General features: G+C 45.2%; 1 protein-coding gene across 2 annotated transcripts in view; it reads right to left on the bottom strand.

The window, feature by feature from the left end:
• The window catches only part of RUNX1 (RUNX family transcription factor 1), a 244,301-nt gene that overhangs the window by 34,908 nt on the left and 188,652 nt on the right, over positions 1-20,741 (bottom strand). The window contains exon 6 of one of the 2 annotated variants that reach the window (XM_040423131.1): positions 3,386-3,574. The exons of the other annotated variant lie outside the window; for it this stretch is intronic. Coding sequence (XP_040279065.1) covers positions 3,386-3,574 — 189 coding nt within the window. The remainder of the gene's footprint in view (positions 1-3,385; positions 3,575-20,741) is intronic. 2 annotated transcript variants of the gene reach the window in all.

The following is a 20,741-nucleotide window of genomic DNA, read 5'->3' as shown; positions in this document are numbered from 1 at the left end:
GCTGTACCAGAGTAAGAATTCCCCGAAAGGAGAGGAAAAGATGCTCTTTAGAAGAAAATCCGAATGATGCCTAAAAATGCGGCTTTCAGTTTTCCGATGGTATTAAGCCACATTAGGAACATATATTTCAGGTTCTTCTTCTCTGTACGACATACAGCAGTTCCTATTTTGTTGCCTTTTGCGCAATTTGCACAAATATGGACTTCTGCTTTACAGCTGCTTCTACGAAATCCTTCCAAGCGGTAGTGAAAGTGTCCTCGCACGCACACCGATATTATTTCAGTGCATACCACTTGCTGCAGAGGGTTCTCGGTAAACTTCTTTTAACACAAGATCCCTGAAAAACAGCTGCGATCTCCGCCGTCTGTGGCGAGGGAAAAATAGCAGACACAAGAGCCCTGTATGCTCCGTGACTGTCAGTGTGCTGGGCTTACGTCACGGTAATGTAGGTGTTTATTACACCACTGTTATGTCTTATTATGCTGATCTTTATTACGGTTGGTCATAATACTAATTAAACACCCATATATATATATATGAGGACATTTATTAAACCACGTGACACATGAACGTATCGTCACTCCGCCTTGGGAAAGCAGAGAGAAGGCCACTCTGAAGCGCCGGGTGTCGGACCCCCACCGATCAGTAGGCCATCAGTATAAAAATCTTGGAAAACCCCTTTAACGTCTACTAAGTGGATCTTGCGCACCTTCCTGCAACTTTTATATGTCATTATAATTATAAATATATATAAAGTTATGAAATTACTTTTTTCAGCTATATATATACCGTATATCTATATATATTTTTTTACCTTCTGTTAACTTTTATTAATCTTGCGCACCCTCCTGCAAATTTAATACATTGCTAAATGTAATCTTACTGGTTTCCAAACATGTACTGGTATTTATTGCCATTGCCATGGCATGTGACTTTTAGTACTCATGCACACAAACTTGGGCCCGCCGTGGACCGCAAATTGTGGCACCGAGCGCAGGGCCGCCGAATGCGGACGCAGGACCCATTCACTTGAATGGGGTCCGCCATCTGCATCCGAAAAAAAGTAGTGCATGCACTCCACAGCGCTTCCGCAGGGTTCATGCCTCCGTTCCGCACTGCACCTTCCGGATTGCTGACCCATTCAAGTTAACGGGTCCACAAACGGCCTGTGCCCATATATTGCGGGCCGCAATGCGGGCAGCGGACTACAACTACCATCAGGATGCTTCTAACTTGGCTATTACTTTTCAGGCTTGTTCCGTAATTACTTTCCGCAGATATTTAGATCATTTTATAGCACACCACATACATACAGCCCCACTATGGTCTGAGTATCCACGGTCATGTAACAAGGAAAGAGTGCAGCGAGGGACATTCAAAAAAGTAATAAAAAATAAAAAAAATTCTATAAAATATTTATTGAGATGTGAACACAAACGTTCCACCTAATATCCTGAGATTTCCAAGGGCTCCGGAGGCCTGTGTCTGACATGTGTGCCTGCGTGTGGGACTTGTCACCTGTTGTCCCTTTAGGTCTGCGTTCAGCAACTTCAATCCTGCCTGTATCAGATTTTAAAGAGCGTTGCAGGCATTTTAAGTGCTTGTTCTTCGGTTCTGCAAGGCGCGCGGCACGGGTGCCGTGTTTGCAGAATGTCTCGGGTCTGAATACTTATGTGACAAAGGCTTTTCTGTTTTCTATATAAATATTTAAAAGTTGTCAATTTCATTGTGAAATGTATCTGTGCAATAAAACCCGAAGAAATGTCTGCCTAAGGCCTCATGCAATTGCGGATCCGCAAAACACGGATAGCGGCAGTCAGTGTGAGTTCCGCATTTTGCAGAACAAAACGTCCGGCCCAAAATAGAGCTGTCCTATGCTTGTCCATGATCCGGACAATAATAGGACATTTATTTTTTTGCGGGGCCACAGAACGGATGTGCGTATGCAGACAGTGCGCGGAATGATGTCCGCATCCTTTGCGGCCCCAAAAAATGCGGCTCGGGTGCGTACCCAAACCATTGTCGCAAGCATAAGGCCTTAAAGTAGATTTACAAAGAAGGAAGGGATTGAGATGATCACAAGGCAACATCTTACACAAGGTACGTCCTCCCTTCAATAGCCTGGACTGATGGACAATATATAAAATAATCTCAGCCACCATTTCTTGTTGGTCAAATGCCTTAAAAAAATTAACAACAAAAAAAATTAACTAATGTTGCAAATAGTTTTAATTTAATATATTCCACAGTTTTAGATCTACAGCATCTATGTGTCTCCATGGCAACAGACTACAAAAAAAGCCCTGTGTAGTCTGGACTCTGAACCTACAGTCACAGTCCCTTCCTTCTGTTTCCTCTGTTTTGCTACCCTACCAAATGTACGTTAGTAAGAAGTGCGCAACAGATGAAAAGGAGTATGACCGCAGAATCACACTACACAGGATTTTAATAAGAACTACTGTGCAATGCTTCATTCCCCCAGTGGGGGCACTGCAGAAAAACTAAACACTTGCTGCTTGGTTTCCTCAAAGATTATAACCGAATACAAATATCCTATGATCAGCGTATTCTGTTCAAACCGGACGTCCCCTTTAAATTGTGAAAATACATTTTTCAAAGGATTGCCAAACCACAATAAAAAATACATAAATAAAGTGAGATATCTTTAAAAAATAGTCCAAAAATGTAATAATAAAAAGAAGCATTATTACAATTACTGGCTGAGACTGATCACTGCTAAGGCAAAGACCAGGCCACTGTGACCGCTGTGATCCGAGACCAGGAAGTGGACAGTAGTGGGCACCGGAGCAGCATCGGGACGGTGGCAGCAGGGGATAGGTGGAGGTGAGTAATGAGTCTTTTTAATTTTTAACCTATTCTGAACCTTTTTAAAAATAAAAATAAAAATTTGATGCACTAATAAAAAGTATTTCTCAAAAATACCTCTTCTTAAAAGATCCGTTCCTTTTAAATTTATACTTACCAACATTTAAAATGCAAATTTCGGGACATTTAAGGCCCACCGCTTGGTCCACTTGGGAATGCCCTCAAATGCCCTCGAACACCAATAAACTGCCCACCTTGGGGTGGGATTTACATAGCCCCCTCCCCTTTCATGACCTGGTTTGTGGGATTGTTCTTGATAAAATATGGACCAGTATGCAAATCTTTATGTTTCTGGGGCATCCAACTATATACATTTCTACCAAGACCCCCATTTTTTTTTTACGAGCCAGACCCCAACCCTCTCAAAGGGGAAATCTTTAGGCAAATCTGTTCTAAAAGGGGTGTTTGGGGTCATTCTTTATTATTATCAGGGGTAACAAATGACCCCTGATTTTGGAATTCAACGCTGTATATATATATATTGCAGTCGTGAACTCACCTTGTATCTGAGTCTGGGTCTGAGGATTGAAAACTGTGGAGTGGTTCAGAGACGACCTGTGGTTGGGAGCTGGGGTCGGATGGTGCGGACTGACCCTCACTGCCGTTCGGCGCAACTGCTCCAGTTCGCTGAGCCGCTCGGAAAACGACATGCCTGGTTTAATCTGCTCGTCTAACTTTTGCCGATGCCCTGTTAAAATGAATGAGATTAAAATGGCTTAAAAAGACAAAAAGTACAAACATAGTAAAAAAAATTTGAGTTAAAGGGATTGGCTGAGTGGTCACATTTACAGGATGTAGAGACCAGCGGGGTCCCGGGATGTGTCAGGTCAAGGGCAGCAACCAATGAGAGTTTAGCCTTTTCATTTTCTAAACAGCAGTGGAAGAATGAAAATTAAATCTGATTGGCTGAAGCATAAATAATGAAATCTGATTGGCTGAAGAATGAAAATGAATTCGGATTGGTTGCTGCATGTGAAACCTGAATTCTAATTGGCTGCCATGGGCAACATGGTCACTTTCTATAGGACCATTTTCCTAATACTGCCCTCCATGCACCGTGTCAGTATTTTAGTTTCTAGTATTATATTCTCTCTTTGAAAAATTATTTTGAACATTTCACTGTATGTTTTCCCTGCCTGAGATATATATATATTTTTTTCTCTAAGGAGCAGGATAATTATTTCCAGCTGTTCCAAAAAATTTACATTTCAAAGTAAATTTCCAGTTGCTACAATTTCTAAAATGAAAGTATGCGTAAACTTTTATTGGGGCTGGAGATGTGAGCGGCCTGTTCTCTCTTCCTCCCGCCGGTTCCTTTGGCGAACGTGGTGCTGTATCACATTTCACACCGCACTGAGAAATGGAGCCAGCTTTATTGCAATGATTTTATCTGGGTACAAAAAAAAAATAAAAAAAATTCACTATGAATTTTTTTTCTCCGTCTGGCAGGAATACATCGTATGAGCTTCTGAAGTTGTCGAGCATGCAAATCCCAGGCCTGTGTTTAGCTCTCCAGCTTACGACAGTGGACGTGAATGCAAACATACTGAGTCACGCAAGTCATTTACATACGTTGCCGTCTGATGAAATGATCTATTTTCAGCGTCCGTCTTCCATTCTACAGTTGGTGAATTGTGGGGGCTAATTATGCCCTTGGTTGGGGATCAAGGGGAATGCCAACATGCCACTTGGCCCATACGCTTTAATGGGTCCTAAGTATAAATGTTACTTAAAGGGGGCGTCCATCCAAATGTCAAACTGGTCATATATGTCAATACACTAGACATAACATCAGCAGCAAAAGTTTGGCAATAATGTTTTATTATAAAAGATTTATGGAATTTTTTGTAGAGGCAATTTTTTTTTAGGAAGTGCTGCCATATTTGTTGTCTGCGTAACTAAAGGTATATCTGTCCCTCTGTTATTGGTCGGACATGCTGACAAAATGATTGATCCGAAGCGAATTCAAAGGAGGCTGCACTTCTAGAAAAATGTCCGCCATGACAAAACAAAAAAAAGCTGAAATTTTTGTAAATTTTTTTTAATAAAAAATCAGGATCAAGTGTTGGCTGCTGCTGTGACTTCATACAGGCTCGTTAATTTCCGGGGTGAAGTGAACATCCTCTTTAAATTCCATTGCCCGTCTTACAGCACCTGGCTACCGGCTCGATAAGAAACTAGTCCCCCCCTCCTTCCCTCACATAAGATATTTCGATGGCTCCACAAGGGCTCACTGTTCCCGGGTGTATAAACCGTGTTATTGCGTGCTGTTCCCATAAGGAACGTGAAATTTCATCTGAAACTGGCGGAAGGAAGTCGTTTCAATCCAAAACACAATTTTCTTGGAGGAAACTCGAGGTTCGTTCTACTTCAAAAAGTTGCATTTTTTTTTTTTCAGGTCAGGCCGCCACTCTAACAGTAAAATAACAGGAACCTGAAAATTGTACGTTGTGTATGTACAGGCCGCCGGCTTCCTGCGTTCTGAACAGATCAGATCTGGGAGGCTGAAGAATAACGGGTTGTGTTAGGGGATGAATAATTAGCGCTGCGTGCCACCGGTGACCTGAGAACAGAGGTGAGCGGTTTTAGCAATAATTAACAGCTACTTCTGCTCCCAGAGTCCCGTAAAGTAAACATGTAAAGAGCCCTGCATGGTCCCAGCCATCTGAGAGCAGGTATTGTAAGCGGAGGGACTAGCCGCAATACAGTAATAGCACATGGAGGGGCGCCGTCTCCTCAGGCTTCAGCTTATTGATGCTGAGACTGGCCAGGTCAATCCGATAACCAATCCTCCAATCACAAATAGTAGGACCCCTCCAATGTCATGTTGTGAGCCCCTCCCCCAACATTGTGCTCTGACATTGACTTTAATGGAGAGATGATATATAAGAAGTATGGAAACCTAAGTCCAGGGAGGCAGAGCAGATGTTGGACGTGATGACCTGGGTAAACTTACTCTACAAGGGTCAAACCAAGGGTGGGGTTGGGAGGGTGTCCACTGTGACTCTGTTGCCTAAGGGCCACTCTACGACTGGTGCCAGCCTTGGTTATGGTTGTTTCTACATGGGAAGGGTCGGGGGTCACATAATTAGGGCACCCAATATTTTTTCAGGGTATTTAAAAGTTGAGTTCTGTCTGACGTGACTTCCATCTCCATCTGATCCACTGGTTCCTTTGTTTTATGGTGATTTTTTTCTAGTCTTCCATCGCTTAGTATATTCTTCAGACTGTTACTTCCCGTTGCCTGGTAACCATATGACTTTTTGTCTAGGTGACCACCATCTGAATACATGTAATGACATCTGCTGATGTTTTCATGGGAAGTTCTACCTACTACAGAGCAGACTCCCTCTCCAAGCCACACAGACACGGTTTTTGGTGGGGCCTCCTCGGTTGACAGAAGGCATGAGAAGATAGTACAAGAAACTGTGGTGCTTCTAGATAAAAATCAAGAGGGCAAAGTGGCAACATTAAAAATCCTATGTTAAGTGCATGCTTTTCCTTACCTTGGATAATGCCCTCTGCCATACCCACTGTTGGCACCCTTCCTCCTATGGGCATCATATAGGATGGTTCCCAAACAACAGGTCCATACATTGGCTAAATGGCACCTGCCTATGGTTGCCTAAATAACATCTCTATGCATGTACACTATAATAATGTATATTGACCACAGCCTAGCGCCCTATAGTGCTCACATAATACCAACCTATAGTTCCCAAATAACAGCTCTACACAAAAAGCTACCTAAAAACATTGTTTTTAAGATGCGTGGGGGCCACAAGCCTCGGATGCAGTGCGTGCTGGGACTGTTAGTCCTGAAATGCCTTCCAAATCTACTAAGAGCACCCTAGTGGTAACAAAAGCAGCAACTGTAGACCTTATCTGTCGAGCACGCAAGTCTATTTGACATCACGTCTTTTGGCGGACTCCATGAGTGGTGTCGCCCTTTATATTCCGCAATGCTCATTGTTTTCATAGAGAACAGAGGACACTGACGAGACGCATGCATTCAGCACAGGATGCAAGTAGCACATGACTGTATAAACTCGTAAGTTACCGCTCACTACTCCCTGGCCTCTATCCATCTGGCTTGGAAGGGCGCAGTAGTGAAGCAGGCGTAGCGAGTTGGCAGACCCTCGCCATCTCCTGCATTAATATTAACTGTAAATATTAATTCTTGTCATGACTGTAATTGAAGCATTCAGAGGAGATATCATTTCGCCACCTCTCATCAGAGGCTTTATATGTGCATGGATAAAAGATTATTCTATTTTGATCGTAAATACAAAAGCCAGGCAGCTGACAATTACCGCATTTAATGCTAGACAAGCCAAGAGTTAACCAATATTTCTATGCTAGACTACCATTACAGCTAAATTCCATTAATCCAGAACCAGAACATAATATTCTGGATTATCAGAATATTGCATGGCTAGCTAGCATTTTTTGAAATTCTGATGTTGATCGCCTATTCTCAGGATAGTTCATCAATATCCGATTGGTGGGGTCTGACTCCTGGGACCCCGTCAATCAGCACCGGTGAGCACCACGTCCTCTTTCTAGGCCAGGGACGTCACGTTCATCGGTCACGTGGCCTAGGCACACCTCAGTCCTATTCAACTGCATGGATCTGAGCTGCAATACCAAGCACAGCCACTATCCAATGGACGGCACTGCGCTTGGTAAGCTGTGAGGAGGCTGCAGCACTCACTGGAGCACTATGGCCTCCTCGAATAGCTGCTTTGCAGGGGTCCCGGGTGTTGGACTTCAGCTGAACAGATATTGATGACCTATTCTGAGGATAGGTCATCAACATCAGACTCTTAAAAACCCCCATTAATCCAGAGGTCCAGTATTTCTAGTAAACGTGATCCTAATTAAAAATGACTAATACCAAATTGGAATGGTGGGCCATCATTTTTAGGCCGCAACAGCGCTTTAGGGCACTATGAGGTAAGGGGTGGGGTGCTCTAATCAGAACCCACTGTCTAGAACAGACTGCTGCTTCAACAAAAGAAGAATTTGTGCTTCAAAGAATACTGGAACACTGCATTCAATGAGTGGTTATCAAAGATAGAGCGGGTGGAGTTCTCAGTGCTCTTCTTACACACCACCGCCAAATCCATGTTCTTCTCTATGAAAAAGGATTGTTCAAAGTAGAAAACTGTTAACTTTAATGTCTGCCATGAGAAGTATTTTGATGATTACTTCAACAGAATATAGATTCTCTTTATGGCAGAGGTGGTTGGCGTGCCCATGGCGGTACCCTGCAAGATTATTATTAGATTTCACCAACTTGTAATAATGTTAATCAGCTAACTGCTGACTGCCTGGGTGACAATGTCATGCATACTATAGATGTTCTGTGACCGTGGAAGAACGAGTGCCCAGTCTTGGTTTGATCCCATCCCCTTTGCTACTGGTTGCTAGGACTTCCAGGGCAATTGTATTGCTAGCAAAGTAGGGCATGAGGAACTGGCCCTAGGATAATGGAAACAGTATGAAGGGGGAAAAAACACCAGGCCCTTTTGTTTTTGAGTGGCAAAGCCCTATACCATATTGGGGGCCCATTTAGATCTTTGCAATGGGAATCTCTGTCTTCCATGTATGCTGCTCTTGGGTGTCTGAGAGTTAAATGTAACTTCCATTCACACCGTACACACTCAGGGGCCTGGTGTCAGCTTTACTCCTTCAGCTTTCTAATGCTCCTGCAGCTCTCCTTGAACCCGAGATTGCTCTTTTTTTTTATATATAGTCATAAACACAAGTATCAAGTTCAATAAGAGGTGTCTTGTTTATTCTTGACCTACAATGCCCCTTTTCACACAAGTCTTTGGCAGCGTTACCAGGTTCGCCCTACTTTGCTCTCCCCTTGCCAAGTTCTTTTTTGTTTATCCTTTTTGTTTTATTTCCGGGAGCTGTATATTTTCCCACATGATGGATACTCAAAAGCTACCTTCTGGATACTGTTTATAAGACACACACACAAAGGCATAGGTGCGGAACACTAAAACAATACGAAATATGTCTACATTACGGCAACGCCCAGAACAATCGACAAACAATGACGACAAAATAAGCTCTTTCAACACTTAGGCAAGGTCGATCTATCAAGATTTTGGCTGCGAATCAGACGTCCCAATGATTAGTCAGGATAATCATCTGAGTTGGTCAAATGTTAAGATATTTGATAAGATGGGAAAACTCACAATGTTGTAACAAAAATTCTGGTTCCTTATCCCTTTACAATTTTTAAGCTCCAGGACGTGATTAAATTTGACTGCAGATGACTATTTGATATTGTTCAACCTCCGCAAAAATAACTATAGGAACCCCACCCCAGACATACTATTCAATTGCTATTGGTACCATAGTGATGGATGGTTCAAACTTGGTCTCCTCCTCCTCCTTTATGCTTCCAACCCCTCTACCGGCAAAGAAGAGAGGTGAACCCATAGCAAAGATTAAACTAGACCTCCCAATATGGTGTCCGATTTTGCCAACCAGGACAGAAGGGCGTGGTGTATATTTACTTCTCTTCTCCCAACCATTGGACCAATTCTCCCCTCCTGTTTACAAACAATGCAGTTCCTCTGGGGAGGAGATTCCTATACAGTTCTGCCACCCAATAGCAAAGGAGATAGGACTTAGGTCCCGTTCACACTTCTGTCAGAGATGCTGCCATATTTGACGGGACAAAAAGAGCACGGACACCTTGGCAGAACCTGACAGACGCTATTACAAGTCCATTGTGCCTCGTATGATGTTATTTTAATTTTAAAAAATTCTCTTATGATGGAACACGAAAACAGAACATTTGAACACAGCCTAACTAGGGCTGGACCTCCCTCTTCAATGGCCCCATAGGTCGCCTCTATGGTATGGTTGCCCCACCAGCCCGGGCCATCCTATCTCAAGGATGTGAGATGGCGAAGTACTGGAAACCACGCCCCGGAGGGGCACTATTCTTTCATATCAGCTGTATCTATGTGGATGTATCAGGGTTACAAGGATAAGAGATGTCACTGACAGCAAGCAGAGGCCTTGAAAAGGGTGAACACAAAGTATGAAAGTCACAGAAGTTTCTATCAAAAATAATAAGTTTTACTGAAAAAAAAAAATGGAAACCCCCTTTAAACATCATTTTAACTCTCCACCCTCCCTTAACGCAAGCAAAGGCCCTAAGGGTTCTCTCAAAGTACTAGTTATGTGACAACTTATAGATTTTAAGTGCTCATGTCTTGTATCCCTGCCTCGCAGCACTCGACTTTCCAAGTTTTCTCCACAGCTGCGCAGGAGATATAGTAAAGCTACTGTATGGTATTATGAAACCGAGGCCCCTGAGATCGTTCCAAGCTGCATACAAGCGAGTTATTCTTTGAACTGTTTTCTTTGGCGGTGCACAAGCTACACAAAATGAATCAAGCAGTATTAACTTTCAGTAGGGAAGCGCTGCGGTCAGGGGGAGCTGTTTGCGGCTAGATTGTGCCGATAGGTGCGCAAGGTTATGGGGAGAGGCCTGTGGCACGGGGGGCCGAGAGGAGAAACGCACTGGACCAATCGCGGCCGCTGAGCCTCAGACCGCTGGTTTATATGTTAAGGTTAAGACTCAGAAATCCTGCATAAAACAACAGAAGAAACTGCTGCTGTGCTTAAAAGTCCCCGGAACCACAGGCATTTTTACACCAAGCTCATGTTATAACGGCTGCTGTGCATTATAATGCTGTGCCTTGGGATGAGGCCAGGAATATTCAAGCCGCTCCATTTAGAAAAAAAAACATTTTTCAAGCAGTAAAGAGCAGCTAGAAAGAGCGTCCCTCACTCTGGAGGACTCAGCACGCCCACACATTACATGGATTGCCTATTGCTTTCTATTAAACTTGTGTAATTCTTCATTTCCCCTTTGGGGGTGCTGCAGGGAAATTGAACACTTGCCCCAGGTTCCAGCTGAAACCACGGGCATAGTTACACTGTAAAAACAAGACCAAGCTCATGTTATATCGGCTGCTGTGCATCATAATGCTGTGCCTAGGGATGAGGCCAAGAATAACCAAGCTGCTCCCTTTAGAAAACCAATTTTTTAAGCAGTAAAGAGCAGATAGAAAGAGCGTCCCTCACTCTGGAGGACTCAGCACGCCTACACATTACATGCGTTGCCTATTGCTTTCAATTAAAATTGTGTAATTCTCCATTTCTCCTTTGGGGGCGCTGCAGGTAAATTGAAAACTTGCTGATCACTAAATTGACCAACACTGATCTAAATTAATAGGTGCCAACTTATTACAAGTCCCAGCACGAGGCTGTCAGAGCATGCTGGGAGTTGTAGTTTGGGAACATCTAAAGACCACTGATCACAGCCTGATGTATTCTAATAGCAGGCGGATCAAGAATTGATTAGGGATCGTCACTTTACAAATCAGGCAATTTGATCATCTCTTCCGTGACGGGCACATCCCGGCGACCGGAGAAGATTTATAAAACACAGTATCGCGTATCATGCCAAAATTGTGTATTATCTGTAACTGACGTCAGTGATAAGCACTTGAAAATGCTGGGAGATCAGGTATCAGGTTTTCATTAAAGGGACGTGTGCCCCTTCTCTCTTTAAAGGGGTTGTTTCATCTGAGAGGCTGGTGGCATATCGCTAGGATATGCCACCAATGTCAGATAGGTCCTGGTCCCACCTCTGGGACCTGCAACAATCTCCGGAACGGGCCCTTGACAGTGAAGTGCGTGGCTTCTTGCTCTCCATTCATTTCTAGGGGAGTTCCGACTATTTTCGGCAATCCATTGGCATGAATGGAGGTCGGCCGTGCATGCGTGTCTGCTCTCCCCTCACTTCGGCGGTCCCTTTCTGGAGATGAGTGCAGGTCCTAGAGGTGGGACCCGCACCTCCATATCGTAGCGATATGCCACCAATGTCTCAGGTGAGACAAAGTTTGAAAAATATTCATTCTGTAATAAACAGTAATACGTCAAGATCTCTGCTTGCTGTCATTCTGTAGGAAATGTTTATTTCCACTGGATACAACTCCGTCCATGTGATGCACACACAGGTACAGTCCGTCACATGACCAGGACGGATTTTTAGCCTCCGTAAAGCTGACCATACACTAAAGATAGATGTTGGCTATACAAAAGCGCGAGCGTGCATGTGTTCTGAATGAGGAACAGGGAAGTCAGCCGCTACTAGACGCCTCTGGCAGCGGCTTATCTCCCCTTAGAACAAAAGGACCGGGCATGTTGAAATCTAACTGCTTGATCCTTTTATCCAGGGATGCCCAACCTGTGGCCCTCCAGCTGTTGCAAAACTACAACTCCCAGCATGCCCGGAAAGCCTACAGCTATCACCCTACAGTCGAGCATGATGGGAGTTGTAGTTTTACAACAGCTGGAGGGCCGCAGGTTGGGCATCCCTGCTTTTATCCCTGACATCACCTGTCCGGACATGTCCGTTTTAGTAACTACTTGCATCTCCCATGTAATGGGAGCGGCATCTGTCCTTAAGGTCTTAAGGGCTCGTTCACACGACCGTGTGCCTTCCACAATCTGCTGGTGGTGTGTCTCTGTACACACTATCGCATCCTGTCCAATCAGTGCTGTCAGTGTCAGATTGTGCAGGAACACCCCCTCAACGGGCAACAACCGTTCATAAACTTCTAGGAGGGATAATAGAGGAACGCCGCAACAAATAAGTCATAAGAATTGATGGCCTAGAATTGTGGGGATGCAAATGGTTACTAAAACAATGTCAGGAGAGGTGACAGTCATCCAGGGGCGAGACTGGGGCGAGGCCTATGTTCTTGGCCCCAGATCTAGGTAGACAAACTGAATCTCTGCCTCGCTAAATTTCTTTACATTTTATTTGCTGAAACCCCGAAAGCCATTAAAGGACTTTCCCAAAATTTCAATTTTTATGGCATATCCTGAGGATAGGTCCTCAATAGCTGATCGGTGGGGCATCCCCTCCGATCTGTTGTCTGAAGAGGCTGCATCGCTCCTTTGAAGGGTTGCGTCCTCTTCCTCGGCCGTTGATGTCATGTTCTTCAGTCACATGGCCTAGGTGCACCCCAGTCCCATTCAAGTGAATAGGCCTGAGCTGCAATACCAAGCATAGCCACTATACAATGAACGGCGCTGTGCTTGGTACGCGGGGAGGCGGCCGCAGCACTCGCTGCCTTCTTCAATCAGCTGACTGGTAGCAGTGCTGGGACAAGGACCCCCACCATTCAGATTTAGGCCTGAGCTGCAATACCAAGCATAGCCACTATACAATGAACGGCGCTGTGCTTGGTACGCGGGGAGGCGGCCGCAGCACTCGCCGTCTTCTTCAATCAGCTGACTGGTAGCAGTGCTGGGACAAGGACCCCCACCAATCAGATATAGGCCTGAGCTGCAATACCAAGCATAGCCACTACACAATGAACGGCGCTGTGCTTGGTACGCAGGGAGGTGGCCGCAGCACTCGCTGCCTTCTTCAATCAGCTGACTGGTAGCAGTGCTGGGACAAGGACCCCCACCATTCAGATATAGGCCTGAGCTGCAATACCAAGCATAGCCACTATACAATGAACGGCGCTGTGCTTGGTACGCTGGGAGGCGGCCGCAGCACTCACCGCCTTCTTCAATCAGCTGACTGGTAGCGGTGCTGGGACAAGGACCCCCACCAATCAGATATAGGCCAGTAATATCAACATCCCAGAAGATCCCTTTAAGAAGAGCCATATGTCATATATGTCAAGTCTTATTTTTCTAATGCCTCATAATTGGCGTTCAGCGGGTAGAGAACCTGGTGATGGGTTCCTCATAATGACCCCAATCCTATTCTTCACGTAGAACCGGCGAGGAAAGTTTTCACGGAGACACCTGAGGACCTGCGCCCCCTTTACGGTAAAAGCGCTCGCTGACGTTTTTTTCCACATCTCTCTCTCTCCCCAGATGCCGCTTCTAGGAGAGAACGTTCCATCGCTCTATTAAAGAGGATTAGGAGATAATGTATCTGATGACTATTGAGAAGTCCATTTGGAGAACGGCACCAACTCGGAACGACACTTGGCAGTTGACTCATCGCTCGGAAAGTTGCTGCAAACAGCCCCGCCGAGCCCGGCTGCCAAACGTACGGGCTGCAAGTCCGGGCAATAGGATTTAGGGAAAAAATAGATAAAAAAGGATCAGATCAGAAGACGGCTCCGTTCCCAGCCAGTTATTACCCGAGATTAGAGGTTATTGCGGTGGCCGCAGTATGAAATTAACATTCCACCGCGCCGATGCTCCGTCTTCTGCTCCTAAACTGTAGTTTCGCCAGAAAGAATCTCCTATTTATAGAGACTCCGTGTAATTATACCGTCCTCTGGCTGCTCTTCCAGAAAAGGCTTAGAACGTAAAAGAGACTACAAATCCCAGCAATAAACAGCACGACGGTCTAAGGGTCCATTCACACGTCCGTTGTTCTGGGTCCATGTGCAATTTTGAGGATCGGGTGCGGACCCATTCATTTCAATAGGTGTGCTGTCCGCAACCGTTGTTCCGTTCCGCGGCCCCGCAAAAAAGATAAGGGCGTGTCGTATTCTTGCCCACAATCGTGGACAAGAATAGGCATTTCTTTCATAGGGCCGGCCATGTGTGCGGTCCGCAAATTGTGTAACGCACGCGGCCGGTATCCATGTTTTGCGGATCATAAAAACACTTACGGACATGTGAATGGACCCTGAGGGCGGTTTCATCATAAAGGGTTGTTGTCCACTCAGATACCTCCGGCGGATCGGACTCGATCCAGTATCACACAGATGGACATTCATCTGAATGGCCAGGCCTCATTCACACGAACGTGTCCGTGTTTCCGTGTCCGTTCCGTGTTTTTTTTACGGATAGGATGCAGACCCATTCATTTCAATGGGTCCGCAAAAAATGCGGACAGCACACCGGGTGCTATGCGCATCCGTATGTCCGTTCCGTAGCCCCGCAAAAAACATGTCCTATTCTTGTCCGTTTTAGAACTGCCATCGGGGGCTACAATTTGAACCCTGCCTCCTAAGGCCTCCTGAACACGACCATATCCGTTTTTGCGGTCTGCAAATTGCGGATCTGCAAAATACAGATGCGGTCCGTGTGCATCCTGCTATTTTCACGGGACCTAGTGTAAAAAAAAAAAAGCCTATTCTTGTCCGCAAACACTAGGACAGATTTTACAATTTGCGGTTTGGCCGCACGGATGTGGACAGCACATGGATGGTTTTTTTTTTGCGGACCCATAAAAAAGGAATGGGTCCGCATGCGATCCGCAAAAAGCACGGTCTGAAAATATGGTCGTGTGCATGAGGCCTAACAGTAAAGGAAACGGTAAAATAGAAACCCAAAAAAAATTAACTGATGTAGCAGAGCTGAGTTTATCTGCGGATTTACCCTACCGCAATATGCTCTCAGTTGCCGCGATGCGCAATGGCAGGGTCAGCTCCATCCTGTTCAAGTGTGGGATCTGGCCGGTGGCGCCCCCTTCGGGAGAGAAGTGATCCTCCACTAGGTCCGCTCTTCTGGTCAGTCCCGGACAGGGTACATCCATCTGTGATCTCCTGCACATGGCGGTATCTGTTTTGTGGTCCGCAAATTACGGATCCTCAAAGCGGACAACAGTAGGACAGGTTCTATCATTCACAGAACGGGCACACGGTTTTTGTGGACCCGTAGAAATGAATGGGTCCGTGCGCGTCCCACAAATAAATTCGGATTGGACACGGGCAAAAACATATGGTTGTATGCATGAGGCCTAAGGATATCGGCGCAAGGGTGCGGGTTGTATAAAACAATTTCGGTGCTTTTCGTCACCATATGTGTAGCTCGCGGGTTTTGGCGCAGATCTCACCTTCACATTGCAAAGGGTGAAATCCGCACAAACAACTGCGGATTTCTAAATCCGTGCGGCCAGTCGATTTCCGCACGGAACAAAAAAAGTAAAGTGCACATGAGATTTGTCTTTTTTCACTCACTTTTCCGCACGAAAAATCCGCACACGGAAAAAACGCACGTAATCCGCAACGTGCGCAGGTAGCTAACCGGGCATAGGGATAAGGTTTGGCAGTGGCTGATTTAGCCTCATGCCGTTTTCTCTCCCTCCAGCAGTGCGGGGGTTAAACGGGCCTGCAGGTAATCGGCGCGCGGTGCGGATTAGGGAGCTGCTGTTGTCCTCGCTGCTCTTCCCCCCCCCCCCCCCCCTCGTACACGATGACTTACATGTACTTATTACGGGCACAGTAATTGCCGGGAGGTGAAATGAAGGAACAGGCCCCGGAGCCACCCACGGAGAAGGAGGCTTTCTCCGGTTACCTGTGAGTCACTGTCATCAGCCCTCCGCTGCGTCACCAGTGGGGGGTCTGCCAGTTTGACTTCTGCCTCTTGTCTTTTGGGCTGGGGCCACGGGGCGAGCTTGGCCGGGACCCCCCCCCCCCCCCCCCCCGTCTGTGTAGCAGCGACCTGGATCCTTGGGTCACGGAAGCAGAAACGTATTAGTCGCCTCAACCCAATTCCGTTCAATGACTGCACTGCTGCACAGCGATCTTTGGTCGCGGGACGGGTGTTGTGGCTGAAAATCGCGGTGTCGACCCCTCCTTATTCCGGTCATAAAGCTAAATTGATGTATCATAAAAACTTCTGCAACTTTCTAATATCCTGTGTGCCCAAATTCCTCACCGTGTTCAAAATATGTTTGCTTGCTGTCAGTGAATGGAAGCACTTTCTGTTCGCCTTCGAAGACTGTAAAGTAGTAACCGTAGCCCTGCTCACAGCTTCCTAAAACCGAATCCAGTCTAGACCTTCCTCGCACGAAATCTCTCTCCTGCTCTGATAGTTTGTTACAATGTATCACTGCCGGAGTCCAGACTGTTTAGTTCACACAGCATTGTGTACACTGGATACAAATTGTAGCAAACCCTCCGCTGTGAGCAGTAAATGCGGGTTTTTAGCTTCACAATATATAATAAAATTTTTAAAAAAACTCCATTCACACACAGTAAGCAGAGATCTTGTAAACTGTAAAGTACTGAAACACAACGTACATTAGAACATTTTGGAACTTTTTTTTTTTCCGGTGACCAGAAAGCCCCCTTTTACATTTAAAGAGACCCTCCCCCGCTCTTCTGACATGTATGGTTTAATAAATATATAAATTCCCCATAAAATAACCATTCTGGAGCCTCTTACAACACTGTGTTGTGTTGTTCCTCTGTTATTCCTCCTGGAAACGCAAGAGTAAACTGACAACTGAGTGTTAACACTTCCCAAAGGAGCGTGTCCTTGCACAGTCTGACACAATTACTGCTGACACAACCTGTAGGAGATGCACACCCGTGGCCAGGGGAAATGGTCAATTTAGTCTTATATTTCCTGGAGGAATAACAGAGGGAAGGCACAAAACAGAGTTTTAAGAAACCACGTAACATTATATATTGCAACTATTGTTTAAAGGGATTGTCTCCATAAGGCAACCCCTTTCCGTATGGCCCGGCAGGGAATATGGACTTTGCACAGAGGAGTTATAGAGTTACATAGTAAGCACATATGCACATCAAGTGCAACAAACGGATGGGAGAGGACGTGGATGAAAAGAATTCCACTATTTCGACCCCTATTAGCCAGGGCAGAGAGGCTCTAGCAATGCAATGCCATCATGCAATACTCCATTTGCCCTGTAGAGGCAGCGCCATCATTTCCCGATTTTGAATATTTCCAGGTCCCGGTAGCGCCCAGACCACCTGCATCAATAGAATTAGCTGCACTTTGATGAACAGAGAACTTTGTGGTTTGGGGCCAAACCAGTGTTTAATAAAAAGCAGGCAGGACGTCCTCTAATACTTCATGAGCTTTAGTGGGGTCCGGGGAATTACAAGATGAATGCGGCCCTCCCAGTAAAACCAGCAGTCGCTCTGCTGTAAATCTTACACTGCAATATATCACCGCCACCTGGGGAGGGAGCAACAGTATGTGCACCTATGCCCATGTACCAGTATTGTAGTCACCAGTTTTACTTATATCTGTTTCTGGGAAAGAGGGACTGGGCCTGAGGTGTAGAGGCGTTGAAGCACAGGCTAAAATAATGTATCCAATTGTAGCAAACCCTCAGCTGTGATAAGTTTTAGGTCTGTGCTGGTTCACATTCACTTGACAGCAAGCAGAGATCTGTGAGTGCTCCTTCCCAACAATCTGCCCATAGCGAAACGCTTGTTCATCGGGTGATCCTGACATTTGTGCAGGCACCACTGACCATGGCTTCTGGGCAGCAGATCGTGTGGTCTAAACAGCGATCTGCTGCTCAGAAACCATGATTCTCACTATCGAAATCCCTCGTCCTCATACTGTAAATGCAGCGGTCTCCTTCACTGAACGAGCAGCCGACTGTCAGGAAGGAGCCCTTCCCAACAATCAGCTGTAACATTGTGTGGTGCAAACCCGCCTTTAGACAACATTATATACATTTCACTGGGGAGTACGTAATACCTAATTTGCCCTCCGGGGGTGCTGCAGCGAAACTGAACACTTCCTGCCAGGTTCCCCAGCTGATTACATGGAGTCCCACCAACCTATACAGTACAGACCAAAAGTTTGGACACACCTTCTCATTCAAAGAGTTTTCTTTATTTTCATGACTATGAAAATTGTAGATTTACACTGAAGGCATCAAAACTATGAATTAACACATGTGGAATTATATACATAACAAACAAGTATGAAACAACTGAAAATATGTCATATTCTAGGTTATTCAAAGTAGCCACCTTTTGCTTTGATTACTGCTTTGCACACTCTTGGCATTCTCTTGATGAGCTTCAAGAGGTAGTCCCCTGAAATGGTTTTCACTTCACAGGTGTGCCCTGTCAGGTTTAATAAGTGGGATTTCTTGCCTTATAAATGGGGTTGGGACCATCAGTGGCGTTGAGGAGAAGTCAGGTGGATACACAGCTGATAGTCCTACTGAATAGACTGTTAGAATTTGTATTATGGCAAGAAAAAAGCAGCTAAGTAATGAAAAACGAGTGGCCATCATTACTTTAAGAAATGAAGGTCAGTCAGTCAGCTGAAAAATTGGGAAAACTTTGAAAGTAAGGGCTATTTGACCATGAAGGAGAGTGATGGGGTGCTGCGCCAGATGACCTGGCCTCCACAGTCACCGGACCTGAACCCAATCGAGATGGTTTGGGGTGAGCTGGACCGCAGAGTGAAGGCAAAAGCGCCAACAAGTGCTAAGCATCTCTGGGAACTCCTTCAAGACTGTTGGAAGACCATTTCAGGGGACTACCTCTTGAAGCTCATCAAGAGAATGCCAAGAGTGTGCAAAGCAGTAATCAAAGCAAAAGGTGGCTACTTTGAAGAACCTAGAATATGACATATTTTCAGTTGTTTCACACTTGTTTGTTATGTATATAATTCCACATGTGTTAATTCATAGTTTTGATGCCTTCATAGTCATGAAAATAAAGAAAACTCTTTGAATGAGAAGATGTGTCCAAACTTTTGGTCTGTACTGTATATATCAAGAAAATCCACCTAATGACAGCTTCTACATGCCCCATGGTACACTTTCCCCCATTTTCACGGTTGAGCCGCCATCATCATGCCATTTTTTTATTACAGGCAGAATGAGAATAATTAAATATATATTATAAATGTAAAAAAGGGAGACAATTGTTTATTCTCACAACTGGCAGATGTAGATTAGACAGCTGAATAACAAGTCGCCCATTGTCTTCTTCTGCTGGAAGCCTTAGACATTTAGTAGAAGTTAAAAACAGATATATCTCAGTACTTGGCACGTGAGCAATAGTTCCAGTGGAAAAAGTTGCCAGTTCTAGCGAAGAGCCGGGTAATCCAGGTAATTAGACATGGAGTATAGCAAAAAGAACAATCTGCTGATGTGTACAATACTAAGATAAATATCCTACAATACTCAGGCACAATATAGCTTGTTAGGGGATGTTAAAGGGGTTTCTATTGACTTTAAAGGGGTTCTCCTATGTTATAGTTCATTTTTTAAATCTGCCCAGAGTACCCTAAACACCATATACTTTTGCCCCATACACCTGTTTTTTATGTCAGCACTTTCCTTCCTCTGTTCTCAGCATCACTGCATCCTGGCAGGATGTTTACATGCAGAACTTCCTGTTTTCATTAGCTTCCTGCTGGGTTTCTAACCAATCCCAGCATGCTTTACTCTGTAATGTCTCATCTAACACAGCTTACTCCTCCTAGCTAGCATGGAGAGGGGAGATGTAGGGGTGTGACTACTGCAGTGGGAACATTGTGGCAGGTGGAGCAAGCCCTGAAAAACATTACAGAGCAAATCCTGCTGGGTTTAGTTAGAAAACCCAACAGGAAGCTGGAGAAAACAGGAAGTTCTGCATGTAAACATCCTGCCAGGATGCAGTGATGCTGAGAACAGTGGAAGTGCTGACATAAAAAATAGGTGTATGAGGCAAATGTCAGTCAGTCATGGCCTATCTTATCAATTGGCCATCAATGGTACATTCCCAGAAAACCTCTGTTTGCACCATAATGTCTCTTTTAAAGGGGTATTCCTGCTTTTAGATACTGATGACCTATCCTCCAGATAGGTCATAAATATCACATAGGTGGGGATCTGACACCTGGCACCCCCACCGATCAGCTGTTTTCGTCATCCATTGGTGCCAGAAACTAAAAAGTGGACAGAGCAGGAAGCAGAAGGTTCCATCCACTGTGCAGTGGGCAGCTCCCATTCACACTGACAAGGCCACCACGCAGCTGCAGGAACCTTCTGCTTCTGGCTCCGTCCACTATCTGGTTTCTGGCAACATCTGATCGGTGCGGGTACTGGGTTTTGGGTCCCC

This window comes from Bufo bufo, chromosome 3 (genome assembly GCF_905171765.1).
Source record: "Bufo bufo chromosome 3, aBufBuf1.1, whole genome shotgun sequence".
NCBI lineage: Eukaryota > Metazoa > Chordata > Amphibia > Anura > Bufonidae > Bufo > Bufo bufo.
This window is presented reverse-complemented; position numbering and strand designations above follow the sequence as displayed.